The sequence below is a fragment of the Hydra vulgaris genome, chromosome 15, assembly GCF_038396675.1.
Source record: "Hydra vulgaris chromosome 15, alternate assembly HydraT2T_AEP".
In the NCBI taxonomy this organism is placed as follows: Eukaryota; Metazoa; Cnidaria; class Hydrozoa; order Anthoathecata; family Hydridae; genus Hydra; species Hydra vulgaris.
In genome coordinates, this window is record NC_088934.1 from 28,105,001 (window position 1) to 28,120,894 (window position 15,894).

General features: G+C 27.9%; 1 protein-coding gene across 1 annotated transcript in view; it reads left to right on the top strand.

The window, feature by feature from the left end:
• LOC100199982 (splicing factor 3B subunit 3) overlaps window positions 1-15,688 on the top strand; it is a 52,369-nt gene extending 36,681 nt beyond the window's left edge. The window contains exons 15-23 of the mRNA XM_065820144.1: window positions 3,929-3,986; window positions 4,058-4,212; window positions 12,993-13,167; window positions 13,279-13,490; window positions 13,584-14,187; window positions 14,305-14,448; window positions 14,582-14,686; window positions 14,758-14,853; window positions 15,343-15,688. Coding sequence (XP_065676216.1) covers window positions 3,929-3,986; window positions 4,058-4,212; window positions 12,993-13,167; window positions 13,279-13,490; window positions 13,584-14,187; window positions 14,305-14,448; window positions 14,582-14,686; window positions 14,758-14,853; window positions 15,343-15,387 — 1,594 coding nt within the window. The 3' untranslated portion in view covers window positions 15,388-15,688. The remainder of the gene's footprint in view (window positions 1-3,928; window positions 3,987-4,057; window positions 4,213-12,992; window positions 13,168-13,278; window positions 13,491-13,583; window positions 14,188-14,304; window positions 14,449-14,581; window positions 14,687-14,757; window positions 14,854-15,342) is intronic.
• Window positions 15,689-15,894: the final 206 nt, after the last annotated feature.

A 15,894-nucleotide genomic window follows, 5' to 3' on the forward strand; every position in this document is an offset into this window, starting at 1 on the left:
TTACCTAAATCAGCAAAAGTGTGTGTATGTCTGTGTGTGTGTGTGTGTGTGTATATATATATACACATATATGTTAACGAAGAAAAAACAACTTTTTTTTATGGTACTTTAAGTTTCATGCCTATATGGCAATCATCAGCCATTGAATACAAATTCAAAAACAAAAAAAACTGCTAAAAATTATAAAATACTGTGTAACATCGCTAAGACATACTTGATGGCAACCAAAGAAAAAACAAAATAAAAAAAACTTATTCTTGTGTCTGCATTTTAAAATCAACTCATTTTGTTTATTTAACAAGTTATCACCCTTATATGTTAAAATAAAGAATTTTTCGTATAAGCAAAGATTGCAAATTTTTGATGAAGTGTTATAAAGATTGCAACGTTTTACAATTTTTGTTGACACAGTTCCATGTTTTTCCCTCATCTTTACCTTGGCTATATAATATCCTGTGATTGTGCAAATTAATAATGGACTTGATGTTTGACATACATGAGTAGCTTATTTTAATGGTATTTCGATTAAATATCTTGCAAAGTTTGTGAACAACTGGAAAGTGCAGGTCTACCATGTTCAAAAAACGACTGCCTATTTTTGTTGCAACATTGGTACTGAAAGGTGGGTTGTACCAGATTATGTTTCGCTTGTGATTTTTGAATGGGATCTGTTTTTTATTTGAATGGTAGGCAAATTTGCAGATAAATAATGCATCTTGATAAGGAGGAATGGATTGTTTAAAAATATTTTCATTATTAGAAGAATTGGTTGACAATCTTAGTTCGATTGTTTGACGAAGGCTTTTTAGTATACTAGGAGGGTGGTTAGAAGCAGCATTTATATAACTGATGAAATAACCAGGCTTGCAGTAAGGTTGTAAAGAACTGTCATTAAGATTTAACGTTAAGTCCAGATAATTAACAATTTTAAAATTACAGCTGATGGATATAAGAAGATCATTATTATTAAAAATTTTCACCAAGTGTTTTTTAATTTTTTCCATCTGTTGGCCACTCTAGTTCTTATACACTGCTAGACTATCATCTCTGTACAATCCGAATTCATCTTTATTGTAAGATTGTGATCATTGAAACAAAATAAATATTCCAACTAGCTCACAAACTTCTGCGCCATCAAAGGCTCCCATGGTGACATCAAATAAGCCTCCACTTTTTTTAATCCAGGCTTCACCGTTATTAAATAATAATGATTTCCTGGCATAATATATTAACTTTTTTTCATCTTGTTCTATAATTAAGTATTTTTCAGCAAAGGTTATAGCGTTATTCAGTAAATTTTCATTAATTGAAGGGTAAAAATCAGTTATCGAAAATTAAGAATTTGTAAAGATGCTTTTCTTTAATACTTTGAAACCAATCTATAACGTTCTGTGAGTTTAGCCATTGATTGATGCAAACTTTTTTTCTAAGATCACTATTTATTTTTGATAGAATAACTTTAGAAATTCTTTCTACTTCGTTTTTTGCAGGATTTAATAGGCCAACTGTAGGGTGGTTTAAAAATTATCCTTGTAGTCTTTTAGAGTGATAAAACAATTAGAGGTGCCATTTAATTCAATTCTGTTGAAAACATCATTATTAGTTAAAAGGTGTTTACTTTCGATATTTATTCTATATAGATTTTGGTCAGCCTTTTTAAATGTAGATGTAACGGTGTTCTTAAGGAGGTGGTTATACTCTTCTTTGGAAATTTTGTACATATTGGAGGTTTTGTCGGCTTGAGTTAAAGTATTATGTGATTTGCGCAAAGATTTTATATCACTAGAAAGCTTTTCTTGAAACTTGTTGTTCACTTTTTTCGAACCTCCAAGGGGAACAAGAATTTACTTCGAATAACCGAAAGTTTGAATAACTGAAAATCTTCTTTAAAGTGACCAATATCAAGTTTGGAAATAAACTTTGGAATAAGATGCGGTTTAAGTCTTTACCTTCTATAAAAAATAATCTAAAATAAAGAAATAAAATATTTACAATTTTTCGAAAAAATCGTCTATTTTAGATTGCTTTTTTGCCTCTAAAGAATGTTTATCAAACATCTTTGATACTAGTTTTAGCGATTGTCGAATTTTGACGCTGTTATTTTCAAAAAGAGACCAACATTCAATTAACTCTATTGCGCGTGCAACCTTTGACAATTTTGGTTTTACGGGATGCAAATCATTTGAATCTTTGTCTATCTTCTCATCTACCTTAGCACAATCGTTGATTAAAATGGAATCCAGAATTTCTCGATCTGTGATAGCAATTGCTTCGCTTGTAAAAATATCAAAATCTATGTTTATGTAATCTTCAATAGCAAAATCTTTCTCTTCAAGCAATTCAAAATGATCTTCTTCGCCATTTATACTTGCAACCGGAATTTCCTTTGAGATGCCTGCCTTTCTAAAACAATTTATTACAGTGTTAGTTGATACAGCATCCCATGATTTGACCAACATGCTCATAGCTTCAAGAATGTTGATATTTGGGGTCATTTTACCAGCATCAATGTATTTTATCTGACGCCTCACAACATTCGTGCGTTAAAAAGTCTTCAATGCCTTTATGACTCCGTGGTCCATTGGTTGCGTTTTGGAGGTTGTCTTTGGTGGTAAAAATACTAATTCAATTGCTTTGAGATTTTCAATATTAGGATGAGCTGGGCAGTTATCTATGATTAGTGCAACTTTTCTACCCTCAGCATTAAACTCAAGTCTCCTTACATAATCAGTAAAGATTTTAGAGTCAGGAATTATTTTGGGACTTGTACTGACAAGGTAGGCTTTTGGCACCTTTTAAACATCGTGGTTTTTCTGCTTTTACGATTATAAACATAGGCAGCTTTTCACCAACCCCATTTCCTGCTGCTAAGGCTGTTAAATGAACTTTGCTTAATTTTTCTCCTGCACATCGTTCACCTTTTAGATAAAAGGTTTTGGTCGGTGGCTGTTGATAAAATAAGCCAAACTCGTCAGCGTTGTAAACATCTCTCAATTCATACCTTGAGAGGATAGTGGGCAAATGGTTTGCTCCCAACTTGATGTCTTTTCTGCTGTACATGACCTTTCCTTGCCAGAAATAGTTTGAAAAACAAAATTGTCTATTTTTCCACCAATCAAGCCACCCTTCTGAAGCCTTAAAATCCGCAATGTTGAGCTCTTTTGCAAAACCTAAAGCTTTTTCTCTAATGATGTGTCCACCAATCGCTACATTTCGTTCATTTGCGCTCATAAACCATTTATATACAGCTTTATCAATGGAATCATGCTCTCCCAAACTTAACTTTAATCTCTTTGCTCCAAATTGACCTGACTCATACTTGCTAATTATGTTTTTTTTATGCGTAATCCAGTAAGTTTAAGTGTTTTGAGGAACACTGAACTTTTTTGCAACATTTTTTTAGTTAGTCCTTTTTCTCAATCTTTAAGAGCAAGAAATTTTTCTTTGATTGTCAGAACAGTTTTCTTTTGTTTAGATGCCATGTTGAAACTTCTACCGCACTACTTTGCAATGTCTTTGATTTTTTAATTTTATTTTAATAACATTATTTTGTTTATAATATTTTGATAACGTTTAGTAGCATTACATTTTGAAATGCAATGGAATAGTATCTTCAAACAAAGAAAAACTTCCAATAACTGACAGGGTTTTCGTCTAGGGGAGTAAAAAATTGTTTCGAATAACCGAAATTTCAAATAACTGCATGTTTTAATAACTGATGGGTTTTTGCATGGGTTTGTTAAGGAAAATTCGTGGGGAATTAAAATTTCTTTGAATGAGCGGGAAATTCGAATAAGTGCCAGTTCCAATAACCGGGAGTTTACTGTATTGTTATTAATTTAAATTTATTAAATATTGCTTCTTAATTTAAAAATTTTAAATATTAACTTATAAATAATGTTATTTCATACCTGTTTTTTATTTTCAGGTATCTTGGATCAAAACCAGTAAAACTATTTAATGTAAAAACTTATGGATGCAGCTCGGTAAATTTGTAAAATTTTATTCAACTGATCTGTATATAAACTGTATAATTAAAAAAAAAGATTTTATCTAGGTTTTAGCAATGTCTAGTCGTACCTGGCTAAGTTATACTTACCAATCTCGTTTTCACCTGACACCTCTATCATACGAATCTCTTGAATATGCTTCCAGTTTTGCTTCTGAACAATGTCCAGAAGGGATCGTAGCTATATCATCCAATACTCTCCGGTATGTTTCATGTTACTTTTCTATTATTAGATTATGTTGCATAATTGCATAAAGAAGCCTTTAGAGATTTGAATTACACGTAGCATTATATCATAGCTTCATAAATATTATCTCAGATTCGTTAATGTGTTAAAAATGTTAATGTGTAAGTGATATTAGTGGTAAATGATTTTGAGCTTTTGAAGAATTTATTGAAAAAGTTTAAATTTTAAAAGAAAAAATGAAGAATTTTTAGTTTCAAGATTAACAGGTAAATTTTACCAGGTAAAAACCCAGTCTAATCTTGAAACTACCCAGTCTCTTGTTGATAGTATAAGAGTCAATTTAAGTTTGATAGACAGACCATAATATTTGGCAATTGTTATATATAATTAACTATAAAAAAAGAATTAAATTGTATAATAAAGGTCTACTACTTTCTTTACTTTTTTTAACTTTTTTAAACTTTCTCTAATTGGTTATAGCGTTATATTAAAAAGTTATATAGAGAATTAATTTAAGTTGATTAAATGCATTACATTTTTATTTAAGTTTCAAACTGTTTTAAATACACTTCTGGCGTATCACTTTTAGTTTCAATTTTAGGTCCTATACTTTTTATCATTTTCTTTGATGATTTCAAAGAACATTATTAATGTCAATCATCATCTACAATTCTGATAGCAGTCAAATTTTAATTGAAAATTGTATAATAGAAGATTTAAATTGGTTTGCTTTTTGGGCAATTTCTTTCCTCTCATTTAAACTAATGATCAGATCTTGAATGATCTGATCATTAGTTTGAATGAGGAAAATCAAGTTGATGATGCTTTCAACCAGCCAAAGGTTTGCTAGGGTGACACCAATAAACCTAATTTCTCAGAATCAAAACATTAATTTTGCAATATAGTATAAATATCTTGGTTACATAATTGACTCAAAGTTAATATAGGACAAGTTTTTTAACAGCTCATAAAAAGTTGGTAATAACCTAAAATCTCTATCAAATCTCTGTGACAATTTAACAGTATATGCTTTATTGAAAGTGGTAGTTCAATATTGCCATTTTTAACTTTACAGCATATAGTTAATTTACATGACAACAACAACAAAAATCATAGAAACTAGCAGTAAGCAACCCGTAGTATAGGTTATTAGTAATTAAATTATTGCTTATAGTTAATGACAAAAAGACTACATTAACATCAGTTAAGTTCTTTTTAAAATCTGTTACACACAGCAGGTACCATAAAAAGAAAGTCAAGTAAAGCCTGTCAACACCTAAAAAAAGAAATGAAAAATAATTACATTTTTTAATTACAATAGTATCATTTGCATTTTATTGTTAGTAGAATTAGGATAATAATATAACAAAAAATATAAAGAATTAAAAAAAATAGCTATAACAGCCCAGCTCTATTAACACAAAACACGGAAACAATAGCACATAGCATAAGATATTTGTAAGCACACATTACAGACATTACTGTCTCTCCAAAATGATTAAAAAAGAAAAGATTGTAAAAAGGCTAGACAACTTAACGTAAAAACACGACCAAATAACACCACAAATCGATAAGATATTTTATATACATGGTCATTATCAATTGTGGTATTAAGAAATGCATAAGAGCTCAGTAATTACATGTTTTATTGATGCTCCCTGTACTAATTCTCATTTAACTCTCATCTAAGAGAGAGAGAGAGAGAAAGAACGTGTTTCCAAAGCAGCATATTAAAAAAAGTAAAAAGACACACAATAAATAATATTAACTGGTTTTATTGAGTTACCAGTAAACAAAATTATTTTTACCTTTATTATTTGAAGTTCCAGCTTCTCTCTAACTGTTGGCTAATGATTAATAGAGTTAATTTTATATCATTAAATTTACAAAATTAAAACCATGTTTCAACAGTAAGTAAACTAATCAAGTGATGACAAAGGCAACTAAAAAAAAAGAACATAATTGTGTTTGAATTTATCAAAAAATTTAAAATCATCCTAATTTAAAACTGTTATCAATTGTTACTATAAATTGTAAAATTCATTTTTAGTATTGTTCTAAAGTGTTTAAAATCAAATAAACAAACATCAATACTGCTTGACACTGAATTCTGGCAAGTAAGTTCTTGCTCGCCAAGCAGCATTTTTTACATTTCAACAATGACTAATTTCATCTTGCCTAGCTCTATCTCTTTCATTTGGACAACAATTATTTTCGCCTAATAGATTTTACAAAAATAAATTCTTCGCCTATTATTAGTCATTTCAATTTCACTGTATTCTTTAAACATACTACCAGTAATTTTACTATTCTTACAATTGAATAATAAATAAATGTAAAAGAATCTTGCAAATTGTGATCTTTTCTAATCAAAGACTATATATATATATATATTTATATATATATAAATATAAAAATATATATATATATATATATATATATATATATGTATATATATATATATTTATATATATATATATAAATATATATCAAAAATAAAACAATATTTGTTTATATCAATAAATTGTAATTTAACAAAGAATCTTGACTACAATATGCAGTCTAAAAGTGTAAAAAATGAAGCAATATCAGTCAGTATATTTTACTCATAAGTAATAAAAATAATAAAGGAATTCAAGAGTATGAGTATATTAATATTTTTTAAGAGAAAATATTCATATACAGAGAAATATAAAATATACTGAGATATAGGCACATTTATGTATATAAACTTATTTGTCAACAAATTACAGACAGTTTTCCATGTTAAATACATAAAATATATAAAAATATGAAGAGTATATCCAATACAAAATAAAAAAATATAGCAAACTTGCTAAAATCAGTACCAGTTCTACTAATAATTTTTATTATTATAATTTTTATTACCCTTCTAATAATAATGAAAATAACAATAAAGTGATCTGAAGTGACTAAAAATCACTTCACCTATTTCTAATCGCTCTAAAAAAATAGTTTTTAGCTCTTTCCAATATCATTGAAGGGAGATTATAGTGACGTCTATCTTGCCCTTCAAGTAAAAACATTTTTACAACTGATATTGAGCGACCTTCTAGAGCTGCTCTGCAAATTTCTTCATCTTCCACTTCAGCTATGTTTTTAAATACAAGTGCAAATGGGTTCTCTTCACTAATAATAGTTTGCAATTGAAACATTAAATCATTTAAGCAAAGATCATTACCACGTTGTTGCATTCTAAAATTTACTGCTGCAAGTGGATCATAGATGTACAGTTAACAATATGTCGGTGGAACATCTTGATTTGGGCTAAGATTACCAAGACGATGAAAAACTTGACCACATATTCTAAAACATGGCAGCCCATGATCCATGGGTTGAACTACATTAGCTTTAAATGAAGCAAAAGAAAGACAGGCATTATAATTTCTAATATATTTAAAAAAATTCAGATTGGCATTTCTATTTGCATAGTTTCCTTTAAATAAATTTTCTAAATCTTGTGGAAATGATGAAGGTTGCGACAAAACTACCTTTCCATTATGGCAACATAAAAAATGTGTTTCATCATGAAATTTTTTAGCACCACAATGCTGACAAGTATAATTCATTTCTCCTAAATAATTATAATGTGGAATAGTATTACTTCTTGTTATACAATGCATTCTTTCGTATTTAGCAGCAATTCTAGCATTTTGTAGATTATTAATTTCAACTTGTCTAAGCCTATCTCTTTCATTTTTGCGACGATTATTTTCAACTCGCCTAACCAAGCTCTCCTTATTTGGGTTCGAATTATTTGCTGCTTGCCGGGCAGCATTTCTAGCATTTTGTCGATTATTATTTTCATCTCGCCTAATCTTATTCATTTCTGCGACAATTAACTTGCCTATTAACATTTCCATTATCTAAACTAATATCTGCTTCTAGCCTAATATCATCCATTTAAATTTCACTTTCGATTGAAAGTAGTAACAAAAAATCTTAAACAAATGCTGAAGATTGTAACCTTTCCTATATAATTTTTTTCTAATCTAAATAGCACACACAAATAATTTTTATATATAACAAACTGTCATTTAAAATAAATTATACAATAATCTTATGACTTTAAATATATATATATTATTAAAAAATTATTAAAAACATGCAATTTTAATAATAAACATACTACTAACACAGAAAAATTTTTGAAAAAATTTTGTAAACCCTTTTTTGCAAATTTAAACATTATTTATTTGAAAAAATTATTAGTAAACCTTTTTAAAAAATTCACAATATTTTACCATATCTTATTCTTCTATACTACATAAATACATCATCTGATAAATCTATAATAAAAAATGTAACAAATAAGTAAATGAATAAGAAAAACATTACATACAAAAAATGATAAAAAAGCTGTTGTGATTTACTAGAGTAGTAGTTGTAAAATATTATTATTTCATGTTAGCTTTTACAAAATAATTTATGCTGGAACATCATGATTGCAAAATATTTATAGCAAAATCATGTAGTAAACAGCGCTAAAGACAAAAAATCAGATAAAGCAAATTGTATATATGGCAAAATAATTTGTCTTGGCTTTTAGTGAATGATTAAAAGCAATGATTTTTAACAATAAAATTACCTATTTATCATTTTTAACTGTTGACACCAACGTGAAGGTAAGCCAAATGTCTATCAACTCAAAGGATAACAAAAAAAAGATAACATCACAGCAACAGCACACAACAATAGCACACACCATAAGTTAATATAATATGCATATAACATAACTTTAGTAACATAATATTCATATATAACGGAACATAAGTAACAGTACGCAAAATGTTATTAAAATACATTATTATGTATTTTCAGAATAATTAATAATAAAGTTTGACACTAAAGATTGTTGTGTAACCCTCTGTTATAAGTGCATCACTTGGCTGGCAAGGTTGACAAATCTTGCTCTACACGTTTACTAAGTCATAGCACTTTAAAAACATGGAAACAACATTTTATAAACATAGGTACCAACTATAAATACTATAAATGTGTTTAAATATGTATATAAGGTTAAATATATACCTTATATACATATTGAAACACATTTATAAAACAATTATATAACACATATTAACACATACACAAACAATAAAAAAACACTTTACATTATTATAAAAAAACATTGATAAAACAACTTTAAAGCACATATTACCACATACACATACTTATCTAAAAAGCATATATACAAACAATAAATGTGCAAATAAAAATTTTAAAAATGATGGGAGAAAATTTAAAAAGATTTTAAGTAAACAAAATAAATATAAACAAACAATACTCTTTACCTTTATTTTATTTTTTTTTCATAAGAACTGTAATCCTCATAACAAAATTTAACCTTTACATACAATAACATGTGACATGCCATGTCAGTGTGGACACAAAATTTTATTTAATTTTCTAAATTTTCTAAAAAAGAACAAAAGTAGTTAATAGCATCACAGAAATTTCAAAGTAGTAATAACCAATTTTATGAAAATAGCATTAGTATAACTTTTTTGTTGCTTAAAAAATAATTAGGCCTCATCCATACCTCTATTTTCCTTCTAAAAAATAAAATAATAAAAACTGCTAAGAAAAAAATAAAGCTAAAAGAAAAACTAAAACAAACAAAATGTAAACGGTTTAAAAAATTAAAGATCCTTTCTACTTTATATCTAATAAAAATGTTATATATAACTATTTTCTATAGTTATTTCAATTATAATATGATCTTAACGATGATTATTTATCTTAATATGATTCTTTATGTTATATTTCTAAACTAATAAATAATAATGAAATTCCGAAAGGAAAAAAGTTTTAACTCGCTTAAGAGATCTTTCTCTAATGACTGAGTGCATTTTGAGAACGCGCTTTCAAAGCCTAGTAACTAATGAAACGACGTTAAATGTTTTCTGTAGGAATTATATTGTAGATGGTAATAAAAATATGCAAATAAAATTAACTTTAATAAATGAAAAGTAAAATCAACAGTATCATTATTATGATTGATATATGTTTGTACACTAATCCTCGGAAAACATGACACCAATTTTTGTGATTCTTTCTAAATAAACAAGAGTAGAACTAGAAACATAGGGGTTTCAAATGAAGTTAAATTATATGAAAAATTAAAAAATTTCAGGAAAAAAAAGTTGGTAAAAATGCACTTTTTAAATTTTGAGTTAATAAGAGGGTGGCCAGTGGTTTTTGAAAATCTGGAGAAGTCCTGGTATTTGATAGGTCTTGGAAAAGAACTGGAAAAATACCCCTTTTAGCAACAATTCCTTGAAATTCTAGAACTTTTTTCTGAAATAGTTCAATATTTTGTAATCATATTTTTACCTTTTACAGAGTTATTAACAATTTTGTGTAGACCCAAACTGAATTTGACGACCATGTCTTTTACGTAACAGAAAAAAATTTTTGTTTTATGTCAGTATTATTATAATCTACTACTTATATATTTTTCATTTTCATATTTTTTTATAAATCAACATTTTTTTTTTTTTTTTTCCGGTCAAGAAAAGATCCTAGAATTTTGAATAAGCTATTGCCTGGTCACCTTGAACAAACTTTTTTTTTATTACTTCTATTAAATCTAATATATTTATTTTTATATAATATAATTATCATTTGTAAGTTTTTCACATGATACACTTAAATCTTCAAGTGTCTTTGGAGACCCCTAAAAGTATTTTTTATTTAAAAAATTTTTAAAAGCAGTTTTTCTTATTATTATATAGAAGACAGTGACAGCAAATGTTTTTCAAAAATGTTTTTTTTTTGGGACACTTTAATGCATACATATGTGATAACTATTGAGTAAGTTGGATAAAAAATTGTGTCTGTGGTCAATGTTTTTGTTAATTCTAAATTAATTCTTTTTTTGTGTATACAATGAAAAATTAATGTCTTAATGCATTGACATAAATAATTTTCATATAAAATAAATTTCATATAAAATTTTTAATCAAAACAATCTTGTAAAGCATTCATCAGAGTTATGAAGTTGTTGATACAAATTCCAAGAAACCTTTTCATTATCAATGCAATGAACTTGATTAAAAAGTGTTTTTTACTTTAATTAAGTAAAAATTTGATTTTGGGTAGTTAAATGGCAAATTTCAAAAGTAAAATTCATAAATAAGAATGGTCAAAAATTTTGTCACGTTTGTTAATTTCACATATTTTAGCATAAAATCTCAAAAACACTTTGAAAACTGTTCTCTACTAAGCTAAGCATTATTTAGGCTGTCCGCTGTCTATTTCAGGGGTCGGCAACCTGCTGCCTGCGAGCTGCATGCAGCTTTTTTATCCAAATTGTGTGGCTTTTACAACATGTCCAAATTATATATACTTAAATTTTATTGAAACAAATAAGAAATTTTAATTATTATAGAAAAAGCATTTTTTTAGTGCATAATAATGATTTGAAGTTGAACAGAATTTTATTAAGATAAAGTATGCAGCCATTATACAGTAGTGCCAGAACTCTAGTTCTGGCAAAAAAATTTTTTGTGAAAATATGAAAAATATTCTGATCTGCAGTTGTATGTCTGTTGGTTATCTAAATGGTGTTTTAAAATGTTTTGATCACTGTATTTATTTAAAAGCATTTTTTTGTCGTCAAAAGCTTTCGAATACCTGGAGTTAAATAACAGCAATTGGTTACAAAAATTTTATTTTGCTACGGTTGCTACGGTTATGACAGTTCATCTTAACCTCAATAAAATATTGCAAGGACAAGAAATACTACACATTTGATTTTAAAATACAAAGTTTCTTTTGAAGTCAATTATCTATGTTATTTTAAGATATTTGCAATCAAAATTTAATTCATTTCTTCTGTTTAAAATCAAGATGCAGGAAGTGTTGTTAAGACTAATTATTTTTTGGCTGCTATTGAAAAAATGAATGATTTTTTTGCCAATGGAGGAAAAAATTTGATTTGTCATTTTTGTCACATCCATTTACAGTAAATACCAGCGAAAGAAATTTTAAATTGTTCCAAAAGGCCAATAGACCTCAGTTTGAATTTCGGTTAATAGATTTAGATAATATGGAAAAACTTTCAATTTCTCAGAAAGATCAAATTATATTTGAAACATGGAATAATCTTCTCAAGACTACAATCAACTTTAGCTTTGGACTCTTTACTGTTATCTATTCAACATATTATTGTAAGCAGATTTTTGCAACATGGGCATCATTAAAAGTAACTTGAGATCTCTCATAGATATTAGCCTTGAAAGTTATCTAAAACTAAAGAACTCAAGTTATGAATCTGATCTATGAATCAAATTATGAATCTGATCTGTGAATCAAATTATGAAGCTGATCTGTGAATCAAATTTTGAATCTAATCTGTGAATCAAATTATGAGTCTGATCTGTGAATCAAATTAAGAATCTGATCTGTGAATCAACTCACAAAAATCTCACTAATCTTTTTGTTAATTTTTTTATTTAATTTTTTTTATTATTTATTTGTTTATTCCCAAAATGTAAAATTAAAGTATATCAGTCAAGTTGTTGATATTAATCTTTAGTTTTTTACACAAGCATCCTTGCGGCTCTTAAAAAGTTTAAAAAAATATATATATTTTTTTTAAATAGCTCTCTACTTAAAATAAGTTGCTGACCCCTGGTCTATTTGAATTCATTTTTGACTATTTTAATACCAGTGTTTTTTGTTTTTTATTATTTCTATTCTTAATATAGTTTTTACTAAATTTACTTCTAATTTAAAATATTTTAAATTTTAAATATTGTTCAATAAAAGTATATTAGCACTGGAAAAGTTGGGTGCAGTTTTTAACCAAGTCACAACTCCATTGGATTTTACTCCACGCAAGTTTGTGGTTGACCATAAATCTCACACCCTTATCATGATAGAGACCGATCATAATGCCATGACAAAAACTTTCAAGTTAGATCGCAAGCAGCGTATTGCAGAGGTTTTTTTGTATTATCATTTTTCATTAAGTTTCAAAAATTGTTTTTATAGTTTTAAAGATTTTCTCTGTTTTCTATCATGAACATGAGATATTATTTGTCATTATAAATAGGAAATGGTAGAATCATGTGGAGACAACGATGAGGCTCGTGCTGCTGAGTCACAAGTTGCTGCAAATTTTCTCAATACTGACATTCCAGAGATACAGTTTGGTGCTCCTAAAGCCGGTATTGGAAGATGGGCATCTATTGTACGTATAATGGATCCTATCAGAAGTGAAACTCATCATGAAATTCAACTTGAACAAGACGAAGCAGCATTCTCGTAAATTAATGTTTTATATTTAGCAACTTTTTATAAAGAGAATTTTTTTTTTTTTTTTTTTTTTGCGTATAAATTTTTTTTTACATTTTTCAGAGTATGTCTAACTGAATTTGCGAATCAACCAGGTGATCGATTTGTTATAGTAGGGTGTGCAACGAAAATGGTTTTAAATCCACATTCCAGTCAATCGTGTTCGATCCATACATATCAGCTCTATCAAAATGACAGAGGCCGCATGCAACTCGAGTTGTTGCATAAAACACCTGTTGATGATATTCCTGGTGCACTTTGCTCATTTCAAGGTCGCCTTCTAGTTGGTGTTGGCCGTATTCTTCGTATATATGATCTTGGTAAAAAAAAATTGCTTCGCAAGTGTGAAAATAAAAAGGTTTCTACATTTATTACTGGAATAGATACAATAGGTTATCGGATTATGGTACATGATATTCAGGATTCGTTTCACTTTTTAAAATACAAACGAAAAGATAATCAGCTAGTTTTGTTTGCAGACGATGTAAATAAAAGATTTCTTACATGCGGATGCTTAGTCGATTACGATACCATGGCTGGAGCTGACAAATTTGGAAACATTTTTTTTGTTCGGTTGCCAGCAGATGTTAAAGATGATATTGAAGAAGACCCAACTGGTGTAAAAGCTTTATGGGATCGTGGTTTATTAAATGGGGCTTCACAAAAAGTGAGTTACAATTATGTTTTTTATTAAAATTTGTGTTTAAATGTTTAATGACTTCAATCGATTAAATAATCGACTTAAAAATCAAAACAAATTAATCGACTTCAATCGATTAAATAGGCTGACGTTGTATCTGTTTATCATATCGGAGAAACAGCATTATCGTTGCAAAAAGCTACACTCATACCAGGAGGATCAGAAAGTTTAGTGTATACAACAGTTTCTGGTGGAATTGGAATGTTGGTACCATTTACTTCAAGAGAGGTTTAGAATGTTTTTTTAATAGTTTTGTTTAAATGATGTTTACTAATTATAACTTCAAGAGAGGTTTAGAATGTTTTTTTAATAGTTTTGTTTAAATGATGTAAACTAATTATAACTTAGTATTCTTATTTAGGATATTGATTTCTTTCAACATCTGGAAATGCATATGAGACAAGACTCTCCGCCTTTATGTGGTCGGGATCACCTCTGGTTCCGTTCTTCTTTTTCTTCTGTAAAAGTGAGTTTTTGAAATGAAATCTAATTTAAGTTAATAAGAAACCGCATCATTTGTATGTTACACTTGTTTAGAATTGCGTTGATGGTGATTTATGTGAACAGTTCAATTCTCTTGAATACGCTAAAAGAAAAGCTATCGCTGAAGAGCTTGATAGAACTCCAGCCGAGGTATTTAAAGTTAATTTTTTTAGTTTTAAAAGTAAATACGTCAATGAGTCGTTTTTTGAATATGACAACATTATTATGAACAATATTAAATAAGGTATCGTTGTTATTTACCAGATAAAAATATTTACTATATATGCAGCGCAAACATTTTAGTAACACTATTTACACCTCCATTGACAAAAGCTCTTATAAAATACTTAAACAAAACAACCTAATAACACAACTAATGCAACTTTTGCATCACAGAAGATTACACCTATAAAAGCTTGTACCTTACTTTCTGTACATAGTACCTTACTTTCTGTACACAGTACCTTACTTTCACAACACAACCAAATCATCTTATTTACACAAAAAGTCAATACGTCCACAAAACTTTCGGGATAAACTTCTGTTGTAACTAGTGGCAATAATAGATTCAGTTCGTCATAAATGTTTGTACTATAAAAAGCTTTTACTTTCTTATTTTTCAAAAACAATTTATTTTAGGTCTCAAAAAAGTTAGAAGATATTCGAACAAGATATGCTTTTTAAAAACGAAGAATTATTCTTTGAATTACAACAAAATATTGTTTCTGCAACAAAGTTGGATACTGATGTCCTCGTTATTGTCCAAAATGTTAATACAAATATTTATCATCTTATACAGATTTTTATATTATTTGTGGCTGGATTGTTTCTCGCTGTTCATATTATGCAATTTGGCGTATTTTAGATTTTTTTTTCCTATTTTTATGTTGTAAGAATTTTAAAAAAGACAGCTGACAAACTTTTGATAAAAGCTACTTATTGTAATTTCGATATTTTTGATAAAAGCTATCAATTATATCCAAAATATAGTTTTTAATAATATTAAAAAAGGTTTTCACTGTTTTACATAAATGTAAATTAAATGTCGAAAGTGTCTTTAAGTAAATTAATACTTTTAGAGAGGAGAGGGGGGGGGCGACATTTTCATTAATTTTAGATTGTTTCTATAAACAACTTACAACGTGTTTTGACGGTAATAAAAGCGATTATTTTATTAAATCAAATTTTATT